General features: G+C 50.4%; 2 protein-coding genes across 3 annotated transcripts; both read left to right on the forward strand.

Annotated features, from left to right (window-relative positions):
• Positions 1 to 1950: 1950 nt before the first annotated feature.
• On the forward strand, positions 1951 to 7007 carry OCSTAMP (osteoclast stimulatory transmembrane protein). 2 transcript variants are annotated; one of them, XM_061375330.1, is made up of 3 exons: positions 1951 to 3007; positions 3881 to 4925; positions 5932 to 7007. In XM_061375330.1, the coding sequence occupies exons 1-3, from the start codon at positions 2964 to 2966 to the stop codon at positions 6271 to 6273; spliced, it is 1431 nt and encodes a 476-aa protein (XP_061231314.1). In that variant the 5' UTR covers positions 1951 to 2963; the 3' UTR covers positions 6274 to 7007. The 2 variants fall into 2 exon arrangements, with proteins under 2 accessions (XP_061231314.1, XP_061231315.1); XM_061375331.1 differs by having other exon boundaries at positions 5972 to 6162.
• Positions 7008 to 13979: 6972 nt separating this feature from the next.
• On the forward strand, positions 13980 to 19849 carry LOC133224076 (thyrotropin-releasing hormone receptor-like). Its single transcript, XM_061375332.1, has 2 exons — positions 13980 to 14945; positions 19127 to 19849. The coding sequence occupies exons 1-2, from the start codon at positions 14160 to 14162 to the stop codon at positions 19502 to 19504; spliced, it is 1164 nt and encodes a 387-aa protein (XP_061231316.1). The 5' UTR covers positions 13980 to 14159; the 3' UTR covers positions 19505 to 19849.
• The last annotated feature ends 3149 nt before the right edge of the window (positions 19850 to 22998 follow it).

Raw genomic sequence — 22998 nt, forward strand, 5'->3', positions numbered from 1 at the left:
CCTTCATTCATCATCTTTGTTTTCTTAACCTGTATAGTTCATATACCCCATGCTCTACGTGTGATTCAGCTGCTCCTTTATGTTGCCCCCCCTCCCATCATCATCACCCTCGTGGGGTTACACTGTCACTAGGGGTTGAACTTGATGGCCTCTTGGCAAGAGGTTCTTGTTCTTGCTGTCTTGAGACCCATGCTGAGCCCTGCAGTCTGCAAAGCAGAAATGGATTTGAAATCTCTGCCCCAGTGGGTGCAAGCTCAGTCACCATCCCTAATCAGAGCGAAGCCAGGCTGTGCTTTCTGGCTACAACACAAATGAAACCCTCTGTTGTCTTCTTATGGTTACAGCAAGCTAGTTACAGACGTGGTTCTCTTCCTTGTCTCCTACTGTGGTGTTAAGAAGTCTAAATCAGGGGTTAGAGCTTGAGCTCTGTAGAGACTGGAGCTTGGAAAAATATCGAAGTCCCTTTATACCACCGAGGAGCTGAGCCACAAGATCTCCAGAGACACAGTGGGAAAAGGCACCTCAGAGCATCCCAGGGGATAGTGTCCATATCCCCAACACCTCCTCGACAGCCTCCCGCTCCTGCTTCACTTCCTCGGTTTCTGACCTCAAGAGAGCACAGACCTTGAGGTACTTTAGCAGAATGTGACCGCAAGATGTCACAGTTGCTTTGCTGAGACGCGCGGTCCTGCCCCCCTTTACCCACCGCTCTTGTATCTCGTATCTCTATAATCACACAGTGCGGATGCTTTTTGTGGCAAAGCAAACTTGTTCGTTGTGTCCTGGGGAAACTTGGGCATTGATGGTTCTAGCTCAATTGCAGGTTATCAGTTTGGGGTATAAAACAGGAGATATCCTAGATTTACCACCCCACCCCCCCCCACCCCCCCCCTTCCCTCTAGTCCAGCCCACAGAGATCAATTTTGAGTTGAGCCAGAGGAAAAACCTAGGTTTGACTTTGCATACAAACACTTCTGGGTGCTGGTCACTACTGGTCAAACAATTTCCCTACAGACTTCAGCTCCAGTGGGAGCAGCACATGCAGCAAACACTGATCACAATCATAGAATCATAGAATAGTTAGGGTTGGAAAGGACCTTAAGATCATCAAGTTCCAGCCCCCCTGCCATGGGCAGGGACACCTCGCCCTAAACCTTATCACCCAAGGCCTTGTACAACCTGGCCTTGAACACTGCCAGGGATGGAGCATTCACAACCTCCTTGGGCAATGTTGTGAGCTTCTGTATAGTCTATTGCTAACTTTTCCTTTTTCTCTTTTTTCTACCCCAGAAAACTACCTGCTTAGCCTGAATGGGGTCTGAGGGGCTGATGCTACTATCAGTTAGCTCTGAAGTACCATGAGAAAGAAGTTTAATCTTAGAAGGAGAATCTGATGAGCTTTGCAGGATGCAGCTGTGGGCATTTTGGGGCGATCCTTTACAGTCTGCACATTGAATTAAGACCTAATTCATGGACTGTGCAAGCAATTGCTATGGATGCTCCAAACAAATAGCACTTTCTTTTGCGCCCGCCTGGCTGGTGCCTCTTCCCAGCTGGAGCCGGTCAGGGTTTCTCATTGGGCATAAGGAGAAAAGCTTTGCTCTACCAACCACACAGGAAAAAGGAGAATAACGACAAAGCAGAGCTGTTGAGTGGAGCAGCAAGTGCAGGAAGGACCTTGTCTGGTACCTGCAGGAGGGGCTGAGGAGGCAGGCAGGGGTTTGCTCTGCCTGCTTGGGCTCATCATTGCTCATCCGATAACTGTTGCAGAGCCCCACGTGCTCTGTCCCCAGGGGCAGCCAGGACAGGGCTGACCTCCAGCCCTTTGCCTTTTCCTGCCCAGGGGAGCATGAGAACATCCCAGGGGCCTGTTGGTTCCCAGCCTGCAGGAGGGCTTGGCTTGCAACAGCGGGTCCCATAAGGAATGGCTCAGCAGCAGAGGAATGAGCTCGGTCACATTTGCCCGCAAGTGGTGGCTTAGTGTAAGAATGTTTGACAAAGGGGCAGCTGTGGTGGGAGCCAGGTAAGGCTCCTGCAACCCCCAAGCTCCCTGCGAGGGGAAGGCAGTGGTTGTACACGTTTCTTGTTTGCCAGCCGATAAGAGAACACAGATTCCTTTCCTCTGGAAACATAACTGAGGAGCAGGCACAGCAGGCTGGTCCTCACTTCCTGCAAGCAGGTTTGGTGGCTGGAACTCTGTGCCCTGCACATCCCAGGGGTCAGGTGAGTTGGTCCCATAGGGAGTGCACATCCTGGCCTGGGAACTTCTCAGCAGCCTGAGAATCCTGCCTGCAGCAGGGTTTTCTCTGCAGTGGATTTGCTGGCTGCAGGGAATTGGGAAAGATTCAAGTTTGAAGCTTCATCTTCCTCTAGTAGGACTAAGAGATGAGCCTTTAAGCAGCTTATGAACCTGGCACATGAGCTCATGGATTCAGCAGGGAGCAGCAGCCTGCCAGAACAGATGAACATTATCAGCACATGGTTTGCTGGATCCCACCATGCCCTTTGTGCTATGGCTGATGTCTGAAAGAGGAAAAGCTCCCCTTCTCCCTGAGAGAAGTCCTAACCTTGCTGCTCGATGGTGGGCAGCGCAAGGAGAAGTCAGCTGGGATGACACAGCTGATTTCCCCACAGTCCATGTGATGCTTGTTCCATCTTCACCAGCCCATATGTCACTGACTCATTTTTCTCAGCTACGTGTCATGAAAACAAGCATTCTCTGCAACAACAGTAGGACCAGAAGCGGTGTAAAGCCCAAGCAGTGCTGTGCATCTCAGCAGTGGTGTAATTCCCTGGGCTTCACACACCAGGTTGCCCGCTCAGATCAGGAATTGCCACCATTGCTGATCTGAACTGCCTTTAGGCATTATTTGGCTTTTTGGACCCCTGTCTCTGGTGGCAGTTGCTTTGATTTCCCATCCTGTGTGTGCCAGGAGCTGCATCCACGATCTTCTCTCAGAGCAATGGAGAGTTTTCAAGCAAGAGTGGGGCACCTTTCTGCCACTGGGTATGTAGTGATTGCCTTAATCCTTCTTCTTCCCTCTCTCTTGATAGTTGTTGAATGGCCTTTTCCCCTGAAAAGCCTCCTTTCCTACTCAAAACCATTCCCCATAGGACAGTCCCCAGGGTTTGCCTGGCTGGGTTTAATCCTGGGGAGAGGCTCCTTCTCCGCACCAGGTTTTCTGGTCTCTGGAGAATCAGTCCAGATGGGAGGCCTGAGAAATCATATTTCTTCCCACATGCTTGTTTTCGTGAGACATTTAAATAGCTTTATGGGACATTTCATCCCGTCTGCAGTGGCCAAATTCACATCCTTGGAGATTTCCTCTGGCACTGGAGCTTCAATGTGAAACTGTTTTATCTGATCAGTTCTGTATTCATCACATTTAAACCTGCAGATTTTGGGCTGGTCTCCGTTTAAGAGGCATGGAGATCAGGAACTGCCACTCAACTGCCTCTTATCCATTGAACACCTTGTAACTATAGAGCTGGTTGAACGATTTCCACAGCGGCCAGAAGCCTCCTGTTTCTCCCTCCTGCATCCTCTAAATAACAACTAAGGCCATTCTGAGCCACTGGCACTGAGCTGACCTCTCTGAATGACTTGATCATGATTTTCATAGAATAATACAATGCTTTCCTGTGCTTGCATTAGAGGAGGAGCAGTCACATTGTACTTGGTAGTGAATCTTTCAAGAAATACCTTGAACTCTCCTGTCCTGCATGCTTTCAGGGAAGATCTCTGTCCCAGCTACTCAGGGTAGCAAAGGAGGAAGACCAGAGGCACCTGGAAAAGGGCATTATGAAGATCCATGTGTGATCATCTCAAAAAAGGCCCCTAATTAATGTGTTTCCGTACTTCCCTCTGTTTGTTTTACAGCATGAGAGCCCGTGTCTACTGTGAAGACTTCCTGTTCCCAAAGGTGTGCAGGACTGTTGCAGAGCTATGGTCAGTTTACTCCAAGCCTATCCCAGCAAACAGCAGAGAGGTGTGGACCTTGTTTCTGCAGTGTTCCTGTGTCACAGCAGTGATAGGAGGCCTCTTTTACAACTGGATGTTTGCTTCCCTGGAGTACTCCTGGCATCTCTCCGTTGCAATGGCCATCTCCTTCAGCCTGCTCCTTCTCCTGGCCCTTTTCTTGGTGCATCCTGCACGTTGTGTCTTCAGTATCATTATGCCTACATTAGGTACCAAACAAGGCCGGAAGCTGCTCTTATCAACCTGCGTCATGATAGTGGTGGTTAACATAACACCCAACATCATAAGCAACATTAAAACCATACTGCAAGTTATTAAGTGCATCTGTAAGAATTCCTCTGAGAGTCTTTTGAACTCAACTGCTCTGCTAGAGACAGCAACCTGGGAGTTTGGGGATGCAATCCAAGAAACTGTTCATTCCATTAATATTTATAAGCCTATGAATGGACATTTTCAGTTTTCATTGCTTAAGAACAGCTCCTCGATTTACCAACAAATGCATCTTGCTGGTGAGAAAATTGGGAGGGACTTTTTGGCTGTTGAGTTACTGGTCAAAGATGCTGTGCGAGTGGGCAACAAGGTGGTTGCTGGTTTCTCCATGCTCTATCTCTGTTTTGAGTCCACCTGCTATTTGAAAAATTATCTGACCAACCTCAGCTTTGACAATTTTTACATCACCAAGAAGCTGGAGCGTTTAGCTGTGGACAGAAAAGCAGCTCATCTGCTGGTGGGCTCATCCAAACCCCTCATTCGACCAACAGGCTTGAAGCTCTCCCGGGAAGAAGTGATGCTGTGCCTTGTGCAAGCCATGCTCCTCACCGTGGCCCTGATGCTGATGCTGGTGGTCATGGCCATGGACCACTTTGCATTCAGCATGGCAGACACTGCAGTGAGAAAGGCAGCTCAATTCTCTGCAGTGCCTGTTTCTCTCAGCATCAAATACAGTGTAAGTGCTGGGGTCCCTTGCCCTTCACTGTACTGGGACCATGCTGTGTATCACATCATAGGAGACAGCAATGGGGATTGCAGTCTTTGTAGCCTTATTTGCACTATACTTCCCTTCCCAGCAAGCAGCTAGACTAGCAATGAAACAGGCTTGGGGGAGAGGAAGTGGAGTCATAACCTCAGTTGCTCCTTCCAGAGCATCTAATAGTGGCTCCAAATTACAGCCCCTTGAGAGAAAGAAGAGAAGCAAATTGTGCCTCATGCTGCAAAGGCACTGCTAGCATGTGACAGTCAGATATGTTCTTTATCTCTTATCCACCCTAGGGAGGGTGGAGGAATGGGTGACCCTACAGCACTGCTGTCCCCATGGCAGAGTGGGTGTAAGGAATGGAGAAGCAGATTAATACACATGGGGGTTGTGAGGATGTCTCCTTATCAAACTGCACTAACTGATCTTCAAAGAGATAGCCCTGTTCACTGGCTTTGTTGTCACCCTATGCAATCCTTTTCACAAACCTACCCAGTTTCTATTTATTTTAATATCCTTTAGCTGGGTTACCTCTGCTTTAGTTTGTTAGTTTTTCTCTTCCACCATGCAGCCTGGCTCCCTCCCCAGCCCCAGGGTTTCATAGTGCAGATAGCTGCTTATGATGAATTTACAGTAAAATAATCAGGGCTTAGAAGAAAACCTCTAATATTCAAATACGCAGCCACTAATCCTGCTATCTGGATTGTGTCTTTCGTTGTAAATCTCACACAATGAATACCTGTAGCAGCAGATAAAGGTGACAGGTAGGGCTGGGTCTCCCCATGCCAAGTGCTTAGCATGTATGCATCATGCTGTTACTCTCCCTCAACCTGAAGTGTATATGCACTTCAATGTCCTTCTCTTAATGCACCCAAACAACCTGTAACAGTAATTACACACCTCCAGGCTGATGTTCTAGTAGTAACCAGCTGATTGGGGCTTGTTCATACCCCACTTAACTTTTAACTCTCTATTTCAGGCTAAAATAGGGTTTGTGCCCTTTCTGTCAAAAATTCCAGGGATTCCTTACCAAGAAACACCACTTCAGGACTTTGAGAGAAGCTACCACCATCACCTGATCTTCAGCTCTGCCCACTGCAGGATCAGCCCCCCGACACCTCCCAACCCCTCCGTGCTGCTCGTCATGGGGCTGCTCTTCTGCATCCTCTATGCCACCGTATTCCTGGAAACCTACGCGCATCGCCTGTGCAGAGCAATTGCAGCCTCCTTCTTTGAGAGCTGGGAGGAGAAGCGGGTGCTTCACCTCTACAAGAAGCTGTCCAGGAAGCACCAGGAGGAGCAAAACAAGGAGAGAAACTAAGGGTACTTTTGGGAATACAGAGGATGCCTGAGAACTGTGGCAGTGGCGAGGCACAGGCTTCTGCCATGGGATTATGCATTTAAATTCACAGAATCAGTGTTGGGAGTCAGGAGGGAAATATTTGCCAAAAAGAAGGCGAAACATCACATTTTGCATTAATTTCAGAAAAATGGCTTCAAAAATTCACTTTTTGATTTTAATCTAGAAGTTCTGGAGTCGGGTGTTCCGAGAATGGTGGGAGATAACTCATATGACTTTGAGAGTATCTGCAGAAGTAGGGAAGGGTAGCTGGGTAATATGTGGGAGTTGGGGTGAGGGAGAGCTCATTGACCTCCCCAACCACAGCCATACTGGAAGAAGTACTCAGTGAGAAAAGAAACTCTTTTGTTTTGATTAATTTAGCTTTAAGGGAACTTTTCCTTTCAGCTTTCATGCACAGATATCCGGGTTCACTGGATAAATGTAAGACTTTAGAATATAGTTTATTCACCTAAGAAAGTATCATTTCCACCCACTGAAATAAATTCAAGGCCAATATGACCATGAGGTGCACATCCTGGGCATGGGGGGTGGTGGAAATCAGCACATGAGGAGTTTATGAAATCACTTCACAATGGCTCTTTAAATGGAATCTAAATAAAACAGCTGGAGGAAGCTGGAAGAGGATGAGAGCAAGCAAAAAGGCCAGTTTGGGTGTCGGTCTGTTTTCCCAAGTAAAAAGTGACAGGATGAGAGGAAACAGCCTCAAGTTCTGCCAGGGTATGTTTAGATTGGGTATTAGAAAGAATTTTTTCACCAAAGGGGTTGTCAAGCATTGGAACAGCTGCCCAAGGAAACGAAATGATGGAATCACCATCCCTGGAGGTATTTAGAAGATGTGTAGGTGTGGCACTGAGGGACATGGTTTTGTGTGGGACTTGGCAGTGCTGGGTTAATGTTTGGACTTTTCCAATCTAGAAGAATTTAGGCCAGCATTATGGAAAACTTCAGAAGTGGTAGATAGAAACTTGACATTTAAGTCAGTGCTTTGCAAGGAACAGGGAAGCAGCAGGACGTGGAGGGCTAGGCTTGCCTGAGCCAAGATCTGGTTTTACATGTTGGGTTGTTTCAAACTCAGAAGCTGTGGTATTGTAGATGTAAAAATCCATCACTGAAACATGTTCCTTTTGAATGAGAGGCAGAATGGACACCTCTGTAAGGGCAAGAGCCAGAGTAAGGGGAGATAAATCAGTGCCAGGTTAAAAACAAAGCAACTTTGCAGCTTCATTTCTTCAAAGCATCTCTATTATTTTCCTCTCTTCTCCCATTACAGTTTTCATTAAGGTAATTATTTGATATAATGCATCTCAATGAGATTAAATTACAGAAGTGATGTGGCAGCTGCAGCCAGATGCACCAGATTCTCTCAGCTTCTGAGGTACTTGAAACTAAGACTGGATTATATATATATATATATGTACATATACACATACACACATTTAAATGATCCCTCTAACAAAACTCTGGTGCATTCATCTCCCCAGGTGTCTTGATTCCTTGCTATTCTGATGATTAACCCAAGCACCTTTCTGCCTCTACAGCAACTAGTGGGTTTTGTCATGGGGTTTCTCTAGAAAATGCTCTGTGCTCTTCTGTTTGGGGAAAGCAGAAAGATTTCCATGTGTCCACTGAGGAGCCAAAATTGTCTGGAGCCAGGGGTTAAAACAGCTGGGAGAAGAGCAGAGGAACCCCTTCAGCCAGCAAACCATCCCAGCAGCAGGTTGCCTTCCAACAACCACATCTTTAAAAGAAGCTTTTCCTTTTAAGGCATTATCTTTTTGGCAAGACATTTGCATTAAGCTCTAAGAGAGAGATGTTTTCATAGCTATCAGCATTTAGGGAACCCCCTCCCCACCCAAGCCATGCGTAGATCCTCTCCCTACCTTCTGAGAGAGGTCTTCAGAGGAGACTGGAGCATGGGGACAGGAGGCTGAAAGAGTGAAGTGCTGCGGACAAACATGGGGATGGGTTTTGTTTTAGAGATGGGCCCTCTGGGTTCAGATGGGTGTTTGGAGTGGATGAGATGGATGAAGATGACAAAGTACCAGCCTGAGTGTCCCACTGCATCCTTTGGACATGCACTGCCCAGCTCCCAGCCAGGGCAGCTGAGGAGTGTGTGAGGCAGCTTCTGAAACACCCATTTTCAGCCTCAAAAATCATATTTATCAGGAAAAACTGACCCTCCTACAGAACATTTCTCCCTGTCTTCTCTCGAGTTTCCTTCAGCTCCCACTAAATTTTAACTGCTAAAGACTAACCCCGGGAACTTTGCATTTCTAGAGTGAAATTCAGCATCAGGCAAGCCTTGATTAGTGTAATTACATCCGCTTATAAGGATAATGGTCAGTGCAAGGTGCTGCCACTCTGCCTCTGGCCCCAGAGTTGCAGCCTTCGTAACCCTTCACGAGGCAGAGATGTGCTCCCATTTCCATTTTGCAGAAGAGACCAAGAATGAGATTTACAAAGTTCTTGGGTGGGTATCACACCAGTTTCATTGACAGGGAGCTATGGGCAGAGAGCCCTTGTTGCTGGCCTGCAGCTAGGGGTCAGTTCTCCTGCCATAGGAGGCAATGGATTGTGCCCCAGGTGCCATCTGTTTCCTCAGCTTTGTGACCCTAATGTAGGGGTTTTAGCTTTGAAAGCTGTACAGAAACCAGCAAAGGAAGAATTTGGGTTTGGAAGATGAACACGTTGTGAAGTGCTGGTGAGGAGGTGAGTAGCTGCAAAAATTACCTTTCATCATGGTCATGCTGAGGGTTGTTACTTAGAAAGGAGGGTAGTAAACATTGTGAAGTGTTGCACTGCACTGTGCTGTGAAGTGTTATCTTGCTGTTGCCAGAAGGAAAAAGCCACTTTGATATCTGTTATGGTTATTTCAGAGGTGAAGTTGCACTGATGTTACAACGTGTGCATGCTGAAGGCTGATAAACTTGAATAGCACTGGGAAATCGATGCCCATGAAAAGGTATTACCACAACAGTACTGTTGATGTCATCAAATACATGTATGTATCATACAGTTAAGGATTAATCTGCTTTGCGGAGAAAGGAGATGTTGGAAGCTGTCTCTTTACCACTATGCCACTTAACCCAGAGCCCAGATTTTCATGTGAGAAACTAAACACAGGGAACTGTCACAAATGTGACACTTCGGTGGGAGCCTTGGGGAAGAAGAGCTCTGAGTGGTTTCCAGCCTGTGGTACCAGTGAGGAGAGCCACGGGAAAACCACAGGTATGGAGCTAAACCTGAAGAAGTGCTTGGCAGAGATGAGACCCAGGGCAGCCTGTGTGGGGTGAGCAGAGGGGACCTGCCAGCACGGCTGCAGTTACTTGCTTTTTCACCTCCCCAGTGGGTGTCAGCAGGAACAGAAGTGGGAAGGGAGGCCCTGAGGAGTGGAGGATGCACTGATGGTCCCTGCTTGTGCAGGAACAGCTTGTGCAGCACATCAGCTATGTTGTCCCTGGTGCCGAATTGGGCTGTGATGTTTTCCCTGGCCAGGGGAGCTGGTAGGAGGCAGCACTGCTGTAAATTGCTTTGTTCTTCTGAGAGGTGCTGTTCCTCAGCAAGATAAAGGTATGACAAATAGAAAACATTACCCATTACAGAGTCATTTTATGCGCTTGAGAGGTAAGCTGCCTTGCCAGAGTTTGCTTAATGGTGCAAAAGAGAAATGCTGAAGAGATTTAACCATCAGACAAAGTTAATTTGTTCACATATTTATATTAAATAGGACTAATTTAAAAGCCTCGTTATTTGCTAAGGGATTTTCATCCCTCAGAGCCCCTCCATACTCCCACCCTCACCCCTGCTCATCACGGCTCTCATTGCCTTCACTTTGGCTCAGCACCGTGCTCTGTCTCGCAGGCAGGAGGAAGTGGGGAGCAAGGCTTTGCCCTGTGTTGCAAGCCTTGGTGCTGGGTCTGGAGCCCACAGGGCAGGTCCTGCCTGTCCATCTCCTCCGGGAAATCCCAGCTGGGGTGATCCATGGCTTGGATCTGAGTTTTTCCTTCAAAGTGGGTTGAGAAACTGAAATGGCCAAGTTGAAAGGCTGAAAACTTCCTCTTGTGTTAGCTGGAAATACGCCATGGGTGTTGAGACAATATGATGGGAACTCTGCGAGTTACAGGAAGAAGCAGGTCACAGCCCGGGGCTCGGCTGGGCTGGGCTGGGCTGAGTCACCTTTTCCTTTTACCAGAGGAAAGAAAACACGGCTCCTTGTGCCTGATGCCGCATGCTCTGCAATATGTTTGCATTGGTGCTGAGTAAGGACTCGGAGCATTTTGCCACCCCTGTGGTGGACATACTGTCATTGCCTGGGCATTTCTATTGGGAAAGGTGGAGGGCACACTGTTTGGTGTGACCCCAGTCATGGCATGACACCCTGGACCTGCACACCAAGTGAGGGCAGCCTCATGTCTCCTGATGCACGTTGTGGCTCTGTGCACTGGTGGAAGGGGAGCAGGAGCAGAGCTAAAGACTGTTGCACCTCTCCCAGGGCTGTGCTCATCAGCAGCAGGGTGCTGTACCAAGTGCTTGTTGTTACAGCATTACGAAGTTGACATTTAGAAGTCACAGAATATGAAATAACCTGTAATTACTGCCTAATTATTCTGCCAGAGTTTTGTTCTTTCACATTATTGCATGCAGTGCTTTTGTCTCCCCTCAGTGTTATCACTGCTATTATCCCCCCAGGATACCCCCTCCCCTCAGCACATAAACCACCTTGATCACTGGCTTTGGGAACGGTCTGTTTCTGTCCTTAACCCAGGCTTATGCTACCCTGTGTGTTGTCTTCGGGATGAGCACTGGGATGGGTGGTTCAGGTCAGATGTGATGCCAATGGTGCCCAAGCCAGAAGACGCATCATTTTTCACATCCATCACAGCATCCAACCTTGCTGGGATGGCAAAGGCTCAGTTTTGGTTACTCAAAGCACTTTCCTCTTACAGCCATTGGTTTCTGCTCTGAGTGGGAGACACTGGAAAGACCAGGGCTCTCAGGGCTTCCCCTTCATTGTACTGTCCTGAAAGCCAACGCCTCCACCTGCTCTTCTGACTTCTGGCTTGCATAGGCAGAATTCCTGGTGGATTGGGCACACTGGAGCAGGCACCAGAGCTTATTGTCAGCAGTGAGAATTGTGAACCCTGACTCAATACTGTGGGCAATGTTTTGAGCCCTGGAGGGGCCAAGGGGTGTTCGGGTGATGCCATGGGTGCTGGGCTTGGCTGGAGGGGATGAAGCACTTTGGGTTTCTTCTCCCACGGCTGAATCGCTTCCAGGCACCCACAGCCAGCTCAGAGTCAGGGAAGGGAGTTCTTTGGCACACAGGACGACAATGTTTGTTTTCACAGGGTTTGGTGCTTGCCTGGCTATGTTCAAGCCAAACACCTGCAGCAATGGGGGCTTAAAAGTGAGGGGAAAGTGATGCCTCAAGAGCTGCACACAGCATCCTTCCCTATGTTGTTATTCTCTGCAGAGCTGCATAAATCCCCAGCAGTTTGGTTCCTTGCATTAAACGAGTCCAATGCAGAATGATTTTCTGTTACTATTCTGGCTGCGTATCTGAGAGCTCAACCCTTCCAGGAGCTACTGGAACAGAGTCTGAAGGGTGTACCTATTAAAATGTTAATAGAGGCAGTCCACAAATAGGGTATACTCAAATGATGACTTAATTTGGGATGCTCCTGGCTGTACAAGGCTGGATGTGGGGGACGGAGCTAGCAGCACAGGGAGGCAAACATCCACCACACTTACTTACAGCTCCAAAGAGAAGCAGCCTAATTCCTCCCTTTTTATTAACAGTGTAGCCCTGTGACTCAGGGCTGATGCCCTCACACTCTCCTGCATCAGTGAGCAACTGCTGCATCGGTCCATCTGTGCAGTACTTTATTATGTATGTGAAGCCTCAGAGGTATCTCCTTTACACAGGACTAAATGAACTGCCCAGCAATGCAGAGTGAGAGGGATGAGCTGCAAGAGGAGCGCAGGGAGATGCTGAAGATGGCGTTGAACTCACTGATCACCCAGCCTAGGCACAGTGCTGCTAACCCAGCACAGAGCTGCACAGCCACCTCTTCCCAAAAAGTGTGTGATGGATGTCATCAGAGCAGTCCTTACATAGAGGTAGGTGATGGGTATGCCTGAAACAGGCTGGAACATCTGTGTCTGTGAGCACTCAGGTGGCCAGCTCCTGGTGAGAGGCTGCAGGATGACAGAGAGAGAGAAGCAGGGGAATTTGGGCTGTTGGGATGACTAAAGGGGTCGATGCCTGGCTCCTGAAGCTCAAGTAGGTGAATGCAGCCTAAACAGTATCATTAAACAGATGTTATTTCTAGAGGGATTTTAAAGTGAAAAACGGGAAAGTTAGAGCAAAGTGCACCCTGGAGCAGTCTCCAAGGGCAGGGATGGGACCTGTTGTGCATCCCCAGCCCAGGGCTGTAGGGCAGAGCTGCCGGTGCAGCCCTATGGAAAAAGAGAATACTGTCCTTTATAACTGACCCAAAGGTGAGCGAAATGCCATGGTAGGGAGTCAAAAACTACAGGGGTTGTCTTTTGTGGGGCTCAATAGAGGCATAAGGTTTCCCAGAGAAAAGAGGAAAGTATCTGCCCCAGCCTGGGGACAAGCTGCTGCTCCCTGGGCTGTGGCAAAAGCCATTTTATCAACCCAGGTTTGTACAGCCCAGGCTGAGGAGTTCACTGGTGAAAGGCCGGACTTGGACCACTCAGCATCAGGATGATCCTTCACATTTTGGATATGCGCCTCAGTGTCTGGGATTAATGGGACGCCTCTGCCTCTAGCTGAAATCTAATCTAATGAAAAGGCAGGTTTTCCCCTTGTCCTTTCCTCCACTCCACAGGTTAGAGGATCCTTAGCATTTTATGTCTGCAAACACAATTGCTCTTTCAATTTGAAAATGCTTTTTCTCACAGACTGTGGAGATGTCAGGGGCAAGCATGGAGCTGGCAGCAAGTTCTGGCTACTGCTGAACATCAGGAAAAGTACTGGATCTCCCAGCCTGACCATCAGGTTTATACTGGGTCTCCTACTCTGACCATGCTATCCCAGCCTCATTGCTGGTAAGATATGGGATCTCCCAGCCCAGACTGGGTAAGCCTTTCCCCAAAGTGACACTGATGCATGTGTGTGATAGGGGTGGCTGCAGGGAAGACGGCACTGCCTCATGTGTATTGTCCCCTAGGGAAGGTAATTGTCCTGGGTAATTGTCCTCTGCCCCAGTCAAAGGGAAACAGGAATGACCATGGGTCTCCGTGGCATCACCTGGTCCCATCCTCCTGAGGATGAGGAGGGATGGACCCCTTATCTCTCCTTGCCAGGGAGGAACTGTGCAGCCTGTGGCTCAGCTGGGGACACAAGGCACCCACAGTCCTTGGTGCTCTCAGCCCCTGCGGCTCTCTCAGCCTGCTACCCCCGTCCTCTGCCTGGGCTCCTTCCTTCTTTTCTTCAGCTCAGGGATGCGCTAGGACCCTGCGGGAGCAGGCGGGTGCTGCAGGCGGGAGGCGGATGGGGAATCCCGGGATCTGGGGGGTCCTGAGCTGTCCCTGGTGGTGCCTGCGGCTGGGAAGTCCTGGAAACCCCTGGAAACCCCGGGGGTCCCGGGGACTGGGGAGGTCCTGTTCGTTCCCCGCCCCTCCCGGCGGGGGGGTCTGCAGGAGAGGGGGTGCAAGGAGCCGGGCGGCTGCGAGACTTGGGGTGAATCGTAGGATAAAAGGGAGGGAGGAGCCGGGGCGGGCACGAAGACCGGGAGGGGCGCGAGGGGCAACGGCTCCCATCCCGGCTCCCTGCCGCAGGTTGTGCTGAGCTCCGCCAGGGAAGACTTCGGGAGCTGATGGAGAACGGCTCGGCCAGCCCAGGAGCCGCACTGAGCGGCAGCGGCAATGAGACGCTGGGCAGGATGCCCCGGCAGCCCCTGGAGCTGCAGGTGGTCACCATCCTGCTGGTGCTGATCATCTGCGGGGTGGGCATCGCGGGCAACGTGATGGTGGTGCTGGTGGTGCTGCGAACCAAGGACATGGTGACCCCCACCAACTGCTACCTGGTGAGCCTGGCGGTGGCTGACCTCATCGTGCTGCTGGCAGCTGGGCTGCCCAACATATCGGAAGTGGTGGCTTCTTGGGTGTACGGCTACGCTGGCTGCCTCTGCATCACCTATTTGCAGTACTTGGGCATCAACATCTCTGCCTGGTCCATCACCGCCTTCACGGTGGAGCGGTACATCGCAATCTGCCATGCCATCAAAGCACAGCTCCTGTGCACCGTGTCCCGTGCCAAGCGCATCATCTCCTCACTGTGGCTCTTCACCTCCGTCTATTGCCTCATGTGGTTCTTCCTGGTGGACACAACCCAAGTGACCTTCTCAGATGGGGCACAGGTCAGCTGTGGCTATCGGGTCTCCAGGAGCCTTTACATGCCCATTTACTTCTTGGATTTTGCTGTCTTCTACATCATCCCACTGGGGCTGGCAACTGTCCTCTACGGCCTCATTGCCCGCATCCTCTTCATGAGCCCCTTGCCCACCAGCCTGCAGCACTCCTGCCCAGGCTCCATGCACCAGGGCAGCTCCCTCAAGCTCTCCTGCCGGGGCAACAGGGGGGCTCTGAGCTCCCGCAAGCAGGTAGGTGCTCCCTGCTGGGCTGGGGCACACTGGGCTGCATGGGGCTCAGTGCTTTGAGCAGCACTCTGGCAGGGAATGGGGTGTCCCAGTGTTTTGTTTCCCTTTGTGGGGAAAGTGGGGAGGATTGGTTTGTTGCACAGAAGCATCCCCAAAGCCAACTGGGGTCTGGCAGCACAGATGGGTTCCCTTTGCTTTGGCTGGGCTTGGAAGTAGGACAGGGCTCCAGCATCACTTCGGAGAGGCAGGAGTGCAGGAATGTGTGTTGGCTAATCAATTGCTGATTGCGTCCCCGAGGAGGGGAGTGATGGGTCACATTACGCCAGTGGGACTTACCTGTTAGACAGAGTCCTGGGCCAGCAACCTCAGATTTAGAGGGCAAAAGGAAGGAAGAGCTGGCACAAGCCCAGGCCTGGTTGGGGAAGGCACCTCGATGTCACAGTGGTGTGTTTGCCTCTCAGTAATTCCTCTGTCATTCAGCTGTCAGCTCACCCACCACCTCCTCCTCTTTTCACCTCCTTATGCTCTTATTCCTCCTCTGCCCTGGTTTCTCCTCTTTCTCTGCCCACATGGGCAGAGACTTGCCCCATCTCTTTTGGACAAGTCTGTGTCTAGACATGAGACACTCTTGCCCGCTAGCTGGCTGCTTGGAGAAGGCCATCCCATTCTGGTTTCAGACTCTGAGTAGGCAGAGACACGGTCCATTTTAAGAGAAAGGGCTAAATCTGGGAATCTGGCTTGAATTCTTGAACTCACCAGTTCTGTTGTGATTTTCAGACTACCTGAAACAGGCTTCAGCCTGTCCTAAAGTCCTCATGTATCCAACTCAGTATCTCATTGCCTGACTTGTATAGGAACCTCCCTTCTCCAGGAGAAAAGATTCAGAGTCATGGAGCAGAAGCAAGCAGCCCAGAGAACTTGTATTTCTTCATAAACTTCTAACTCTTTCCAGTTCAGCTTTTTCTCCCTTTTGGTCCAGCACAGAAAGGTTTAAAGCAAGTCCTGAGTTCTGCAAAAGTATTTTCAGAACACTATAGAGGTGCTGTTTGCTGCGGGAGCCTCAGTCAGGGTGTTTGGCAGTGAGGTCTCTGGATGCTACAAGGCAGTACCTACAGGCACGGGTGGAGGGACCTCTCCTTCCAGAGCAGCCACTGCTATGGCTCCATCGCTGGTGCCTCTAAAACTCAGAACTCCTGAGCAGGACAATGCAAAGTGTGAGTTTTGCTGTATTTATCACCTATAGGAGAAAGGGTCCCAGACAAACCCAGCCACCTCCAAGTTCGTATTTCACCTGCCAGAGAGGGACCACTAGAGGGAGCGGGATTCCCAAAAAAAGGATGCTGCGGCTCGGGTTGATGGTGCTTGGACTAGGAAAGGTGACACCGGCTGGGGAGGAGTGTCTGTGGCCTCCTGGACAGGGGAAAGACTGGGTACTGCGTTGGGAGAGGGGTGGGTTGGAAGGGCTGTGCGGGGATGCAAGATGCTGATCCTCTTGTATGGAGTGAGAAGGATGGATTTGCTGTAGCAGTTACACTGGGCTTGGCCTGTGGAGGTGGAAGGTGAGCTGTCCTGTAGCTTTGGCATAGGGACCCAGGATATGGTCAGGGGTCTGTACACCAGATACACTTGGCCATCCAGCAACAACACTGGCTTATGTGTTCAAAAATGGTTTTTGGCTAAATATCAACTATTCTAGTAAAAGAAATCCTCTTACTGCAAACCCTTGTCTTGCTTTTATCCACAGCTCCTTTACAGCTGTTGTGCACACACTATGTGCAACAGGATTGTAAAATACTTGTCAGAAAGACTGCTGTCCCTGAGCTGGTGCTTCCAGAAGGGATGCTTTGAGGCTACAGCAAAGCTCTGTCTTTTTGGGGGCAAAGCTGGTTTTAGGGGGCCATAATTCACGACTACTCCACTTAAGGATGAATGTCCCAAACTCTTTTGAGTGATGATTAGGTTCGTTTTGCATGTGAGCACCAGAAGTAAGGTCAGAGCACCTCAAATGCACTATAGTTATTTGCCTCAGCAGCGAAGGGTGAAGAAAGGCACAGAGGCAGGTTTTGGCCACATATGCAGACAACGCTGGAGATTTCCTTCCCCACAGTGGACGTATGAGAGTGAGTCTGGAATAGACTGCTAGGTTTTCTCCAGAGGAGACATCCTGTGTCAACACAGCTTTGTGAAGTTGCATCCAGGAGAGCATGGTCCGTGTGAATGGTTGGCTTGAAAAGGCAAATTTCAATCCTACAGCAAGCTCAGGGCAGGGCTGCCTGTTCCAGCCTGTGGGCTGCACGCAGCATCCTCAGGGAGCACTGAAGGCATTTAGTGAGATGGAGGTAATAAATACTCATGGTGCTCTTTCCAGACAGTTTTCCCTCCCAAGATAAAGGCGGCGTTTTCATTGGGCTGCAGGTTGTGTAGCAGGAAACACTCTTTAGATGACAGCACTTTGTGGTCGTCTATGCTGTGGAGGGAGGTGTTGGGAGCTTGCTTGAGTGGGAGCTGTGAGAGCCGGCATTTCCATAACCACCAGCCAAAAAGCAGGGGCAGTTATGGCTAAAAAGCAGATGAATCACTGGTTCTTTTCCAGACATTTCTCTTGATCTCAGAAGGGACTGGAATGAACTTACTTTTCAGCCTTATTAGGATACACTCCCCCTGGTATTGTCATTTGAATGCAGAGTTCACATCACTCTTCACAAACAAGGCAGAGTTACAACAGCCCAAAAGCCAAAGATGTTTCAGTCTAGGAGGCAGCACATGAACATTATTGATGTGTTAGCTTTAAAGGAGATATCTCAGCCATACAGAAACCTGCCAGAGAGCAGAGCTAGGGGTATAAAAGCTCAGGGAACACGGGTCCCATCCATAAGCACTGCTCATGTGGCATATGCTGGTGAAGCAAAATCTGCTCCTTCCTGGGCTGAGCTGGTATCAGGAGCTCTCTGTTCCCAGGTCTTGCAGTGCAGATCACAGCAGACATGCTGCAGTCTTAGCAAAAGCCTCAGCACTCACTGTATCACTGCAAGATCTTCTTCTGGGTAGTGCCCTCACATTCCCATTAAGTCACACACAGCAGAACACTTCTATTTTGGCCTCAGCTTGATAACAGTCCCTTTCGTGTAGGGGAAGTTTTGTTGCCATTACCAACCACCCCTGATTTCTGCTCACAGCATTAAAGGAAGCCAGAGTTGTTTGTGATGAAGTAAAAAGAAAAGGCAGTCCAAGAAAAGCTGAGAGACTGTGAATGTGATCTAAGTGCTTATTTCCATACCAAGAACTGTACTTATTGCACAACTCCCCCTCTGATGCTTGAAATGCTTCTGCCTTAAGATGCTTGCAGCATCAGTGTTTACTCATACTTTCCTCCTTGGGGACGTGTGTATTCTATAAGTATTTGTTGGAGGATGGGTGTCACCTGGCAGAAATAGCTGTTGAAATGATTGGGATCACTGGAGTTTCTGCACAAAACCCCATATTCTTAAACAAGCTTGACTTGATCCAAGGGCAATTACTGCTCACTTCTAAGTTCTCAGTGTATTCTTAATGTTAATGTATTACTTCCCTAGCGTGCTGCAAATTAAAATAACCCACACCAATTAGCTAAGTAACTTCCATACCAGCACAAGTAGGAATCTGTCTAAGATTCCAGACAGTCTCCTCTGCTCCCAGTGCTACTCTGCACTAGAAGTTTATTACCTGGAACAACAGGAAACCAGCAGATCCTGGGAAGGGAGTTGAGATCTAGGTCCCCACTTTTTCAACAAGTTTCCACCCAAAACTAGCACATTTCCCCGTTGATTTATTGTTATGTACAATTTTCAGATTTTCTTTCTGGTAAAGATGTTCCCATTATTAACCTCTAATGGGGGGTAACACATTACAGCCCATTGAAACCCATTTCAGGCTGGTGGATGCTTGTTCTAAAGAGCTGTAAAAGCTCAATGGCAGATGAAAACCTATGTTTAAGAGGTTTATTTATACAAGATTTTTTCATGAACAGAATGGATTCACAAAGGAATAGCCTAATGGTTCAGATACCTATTTAAAGTGCTTAAAGAGAGATGGAAGTAATACGCAGGCTGAATTAGCTCTCTGCACCATTTCTCCAGGTGGCAAAGCTCTGCTGCAGATTTAGCACCATCTGACTATTTCTCTTTTTGTACATCCCCATCATCAAGGTGACCAAGATGCTGGCTGTCGTGGTGGTCCTCTTTGCCCTCCTGTGGATGCCTTATCGCACACTAGTGGTGGTGAACTCCTTCACGGACCCTCCGTACCTGAACATCTGGTTACTTCTCTTCTGCCGCATGTGCATCTACCTGAACAGTGCCATCAACCCCATCATCTACAACCTCATGTCACAGAAATTCAGGGCTGCCTTTAGGAAGTTGTGCAAGTGTGAAGCAAAGACTGCTGAGAACCCTGTGCCATACCCCACACCTGTGTACTACAGTGTTACAAAGGACCATTCCCATGATAGCTCTGATCACAACACTGAACAAGAAGATCTGAGCGTTCTCCCTGCACCTGCAAAGAAGAACAAGCCTGACAAATAAATCCTGGGACCCTTAAACAGTGCAGGCAGTGGGAGCTATGCAGCTGTATGAATTGTGTTGGGAATGTGCAGACAGAAATAGCTTTGGCATTGCAGCAAGCTTAATTTAATACATCTCTATGAGGCATTTGACAAAACAGATACTTAGAGGCAAATTAATTTGGTTTTTCTTAACACTAATTTATTCTTGCTTGGTGAAGTGTTAGGCATAGGTTAATGTTTAGCATCTTTATGTATTTGTAGTTAAATATAGCAGTGCAACAGCATTCTGTGTTAAGTACAAGTGCAATTGTTTGAGTTGGGCTAGAATATTGAAAGGAAATAGAATCACAGAATCATAGAATAATTAGGGTTGGAAGGGAACTCGCTTGCAGGGCTCCACATGACAGCAGACAACATCCCTGTATTCTTTCCAGGGTGCCTGTCCTTGCTTCCACCTTTTATAAGCCTCTTTTTTCCTTCTAATTTTCCTCAGCAGCTACTTATCCATCCAAGGAGGTCTCCTGGCCCTCCTGCTGCACTTCCTTCTAGTTGGAATGCAACACTCCTGAGCTTGCAGTAGGTGATCCTTGAATATCAGCCAACATTCTTGGGCCCCCCTGCCCTCTAGGACTATACCACATGGAACCTTCCTAAGCAGGTTCCTGAAGAGGTCAAAGTCTGCTCTCTTGAAGCCAAGGGCAGTGAGCTTGCTGCACGCTCTTCGCACTGTCCTGAGGCTCTCGAATTCAACCATCTCATGATCACTGCAACCAAGGCTGCCCTGGGACATCATATTTCCTGGTGAGCCCGAGGTCAAGCATGGCACCTCACCTTCTTGGCTCCTCTATTACTTGCAGAAGGAAGCTGTCTTCCACATGATCGAAGAACCTCCGGGATTGCTTGTGCCGGGCCGTACCGTCCCTCGAACAGATACCACGGTGGTTGAAGTCCCCCATGAGAACAAGGACCTGTCAGCGTGAGGTTGTTCCTATCTGCCTATAGAGTGCTTCATCCACAGAGTCCTCTTGATCAGGCGGTTTGTAACAGATCCCCACGGTAGGACTGTGTACGACACAGTAGGACACTTTGGTGCTGAAATAATCAATAAAATGGGTTAAGCCTGAGCTGGCCAACTTTGGATGTGCCAGGACCATCTCCTGTGCTCCTTCCCTGTCCCACAAGCAGTCAGTGATCAACCTGAGCAGTGCTCATGTGCTGCAGTTGGGATGTGTCCATGGGGTTGGGATTCAGCCCTGACCAGCCACGTCCTCCAGCCGTGCCCATCACGGGTGAGCCCATGCGAGAACCTGAGCCCCACGCACAGGAAAGGCTGCGAGGGCAGCACAAGATGTGGTGCCAGCAGCGGGTGCCCAGGGCTGCCTGCTTCAGGAGGGGTCTGCAACAGCTCCGCACCTTGAACTCGCGTGTGCCCGTCTGCATTTGCACGCACACCTCATGCACGCAGCAGCTCCCCCTGCACCCCACTGCCATTCTCCTGCTGGCAGCTCCCCCTCCCTGCCTGCTTGCAGGGTCCCACATGACAGCACCGGCAGGTGAGCCTGGCTCCAGCTGCAGCTGCCAACATCTGGTATCCCAAACCAGCTGCAGCCCCAGCCCCTCTTCCCACCCTGCGGGATGGGGACCAAGGGACTCAGTGGGAGGAAGGGGGTCAAAGGCTTGGTTTGGGCAGCAGCATCCAACAGGATGCCGGGCGCAGGCTGCTCCCCGCAGGGACGCGAGCCCGGGCACGCTGTGATTCTGAGATTCCAGGACTGATTCCTTGTACGTGGCCGTGTTTCCCCCAGCTTGAGGAGCAGCCCGAGGAGCCTTGGTCAGCGCTGGCACAGGCTGTGCCCGATGGCAGCACCAGAGCAGGCGCCCTGCAGCCACCCAGGGGTCGGGCTGAGCGCCCAGACCTTTGGTCCCTCACCCGTGCCCAGCCCTGCCCACAGCTGCAGAGAGCCTGAAAGAGCCGCTCTGCCAGGGCAGGGAGCCCACGTGAGGACAGTTGGGGTGCCCCAGCCCCCAGCACCAGCCCCCATGGCCCCTCCAGCCCTGGGAGCACAGAGCAAGTGGAAACCCCTTGTCTGCCAAAGGCACGTGTGATCGCAGTGAATACAAAGAGAGACTGGGTCAGGAGAACATCAGGAAATGTATTTACAAAGGAACAAAAAATAGAAGAAACAACAAAGAACTGGTATCCATCGCCTCCTCCTCCTCCGCATCCACCTCCATCGGTTCGTCCACCTCCTCGTCCACCTCCTCGTGCACCTCCTCATCCACCTCCTCATCCACCTCCTCATCCACCTCCTCATGCACCTCCATTGGTTCGTCCACCTCCACCATCGCAAGGGTGGACTTCTTCTGGTGCTGCATTCCAGGTAGGAAGGTCGCGTGTAAGAAGCGAGGAACAAAGGTGTAGGGATGGAAGAAGAGGAAAGGGCTGGGAGTAGGGCAGAAGCGCAGGGCAGGAGCAGGGCAGAAGGGATGGAGCACGTAGGTAGGAGCAGGGGCTAACTGTGGGTTCAGGGGTGGAGGTCTGTGCTGTTGCCTGGGCACGGGCGGTGCCGCTGTGACCCCCTCTGTGACATCACCCCAGAGTTCCAGAACTGCTGTGAGCGGGGGATGGGGACGAGCTCTGAGGGGATTGCAGCTTCATGGGGGACATTGGGCAATGGTTACGGACCCCCTGAGACGACAGGACACACTTTGGTGCTTAAATAATCAATAAAATGGGTTAAGTCTGAGCTGGCCAACTTTGGATGTGCCAGGACCATCTCCTGTGCTCCTTCCCTGTCCCACAAGCAGTCAGTGATCAACCTGAGCAGTGCTCATGTGCTGCAGTTGGGATGTGTCCATGGGGTTGGGATTCAGCCCTGCCCAGCCACGTCCTCCAGCCGTGCCCATCACGGGTGGCCCATGCGAGAACCTGAGCCCCACGCACCGGGAAGGCCTGGAGGGCAGCACAGATATGACCGCAGCGGGTGCCCAGGGCTGCCTGCTTCAGGAGGGGTCTGCAACAGCTCCGCACCTTGAACTCGCGTGTGCCCGTCTGCATTTGCACGCACACCTCATGCACGCAGCAGCTCCCCCTGCACCCCGCTGCCATTCTCCTGCTGGCAGCTCCCCCTCCCTGCCTGCTTGCCTGGTCCCACATGAGAGCACCGGCGGGTGAGCCTGGCTCCAGCTGCAGCCGCCAACATCTGGTATCCCAAACCAGCTGCAGCCCCAGCCCCTCTTCCCACCCTGCGGGATGGGGACCAAGGGACTCAGTGGGAGGAAGGGGGTCAAAGGCTTGGTTTGGGCAGCAGCATCCAACAGGATGCCGGGCGCAGGCTGCTCCCCGCAGGCACGCGAGCCCGGGCACGCTGTGATTCTGAGATTCCAGGACTGATTCCTTGTACGTGGCCGTGTTTCCCCCAGCTTGAGGAGCAGCCCGAGGAGCCTTGGTCAGCGCTGGCACAGGCTGGGCCCGATGGCAGCACCAGAGCAGGCGCCCTGCAGCCACCCAGG

Source organism: Neopsephotus bourkii, unplaced genomic scaffold (assembly GCF_033783945.1).
Source record: "Neopsephotus bourkii isolate Nb327-2 ecotype Australia unplaced genomic scaffold, CSIRO-AGI_Nbou_v1 NB_1663, whole genome shotgun sequence".
NCBI lineage: Eukaryota > Metazoa > Chordata > Aves > Psittaciformes > Psittacidae > Neopsephotus > Neopsephotus bourkii.

What these genes read in the sequence shown, in the direction of transcription:
- OCSTAMP (XM_061375330.1), top strand. Translation starts at nt 2,964, where the DNA reads ATGGAGAGTTTTCAAGCAAGAGTGGGGCACCTTTCTGCCACTGG. An exon ending in GGGCACCTTTCTGCCACTGG is followed by an intron (nt 3,008 to 3,880) that starts GTATGTAGTGAT and finishes TTTGTTTTACAG; the next exon opens with CATGAGAGCCCGTGTCTACT. An exon ending in CTCTCAGCATCAAATACAGT is followed by an intron (nt 4,926 to 5,931) that starts GTAAGTGCTGGG and finishes TCTCTATTTCAG; the next exon opens with GCTAAAATAGGGTTTGTGCC.
- LOC133224076 (XM_061375332.1), top strand. Translation starts at nt 14,160, where the DNA reads ATGGAGAACGGCTCGGCCAGCCCAGGAGCCGCACTGAGCGGCAGCGGC. An exon ending in CTCTGAGCTCCCGCAAGCAG is followed by an intron (nt 14,946 to 19,126) that starts GTAGGTGCTCCC and finishes CCCATCATCAAG; the next exon opens with GTGACCAAGATGCTGGCTGT.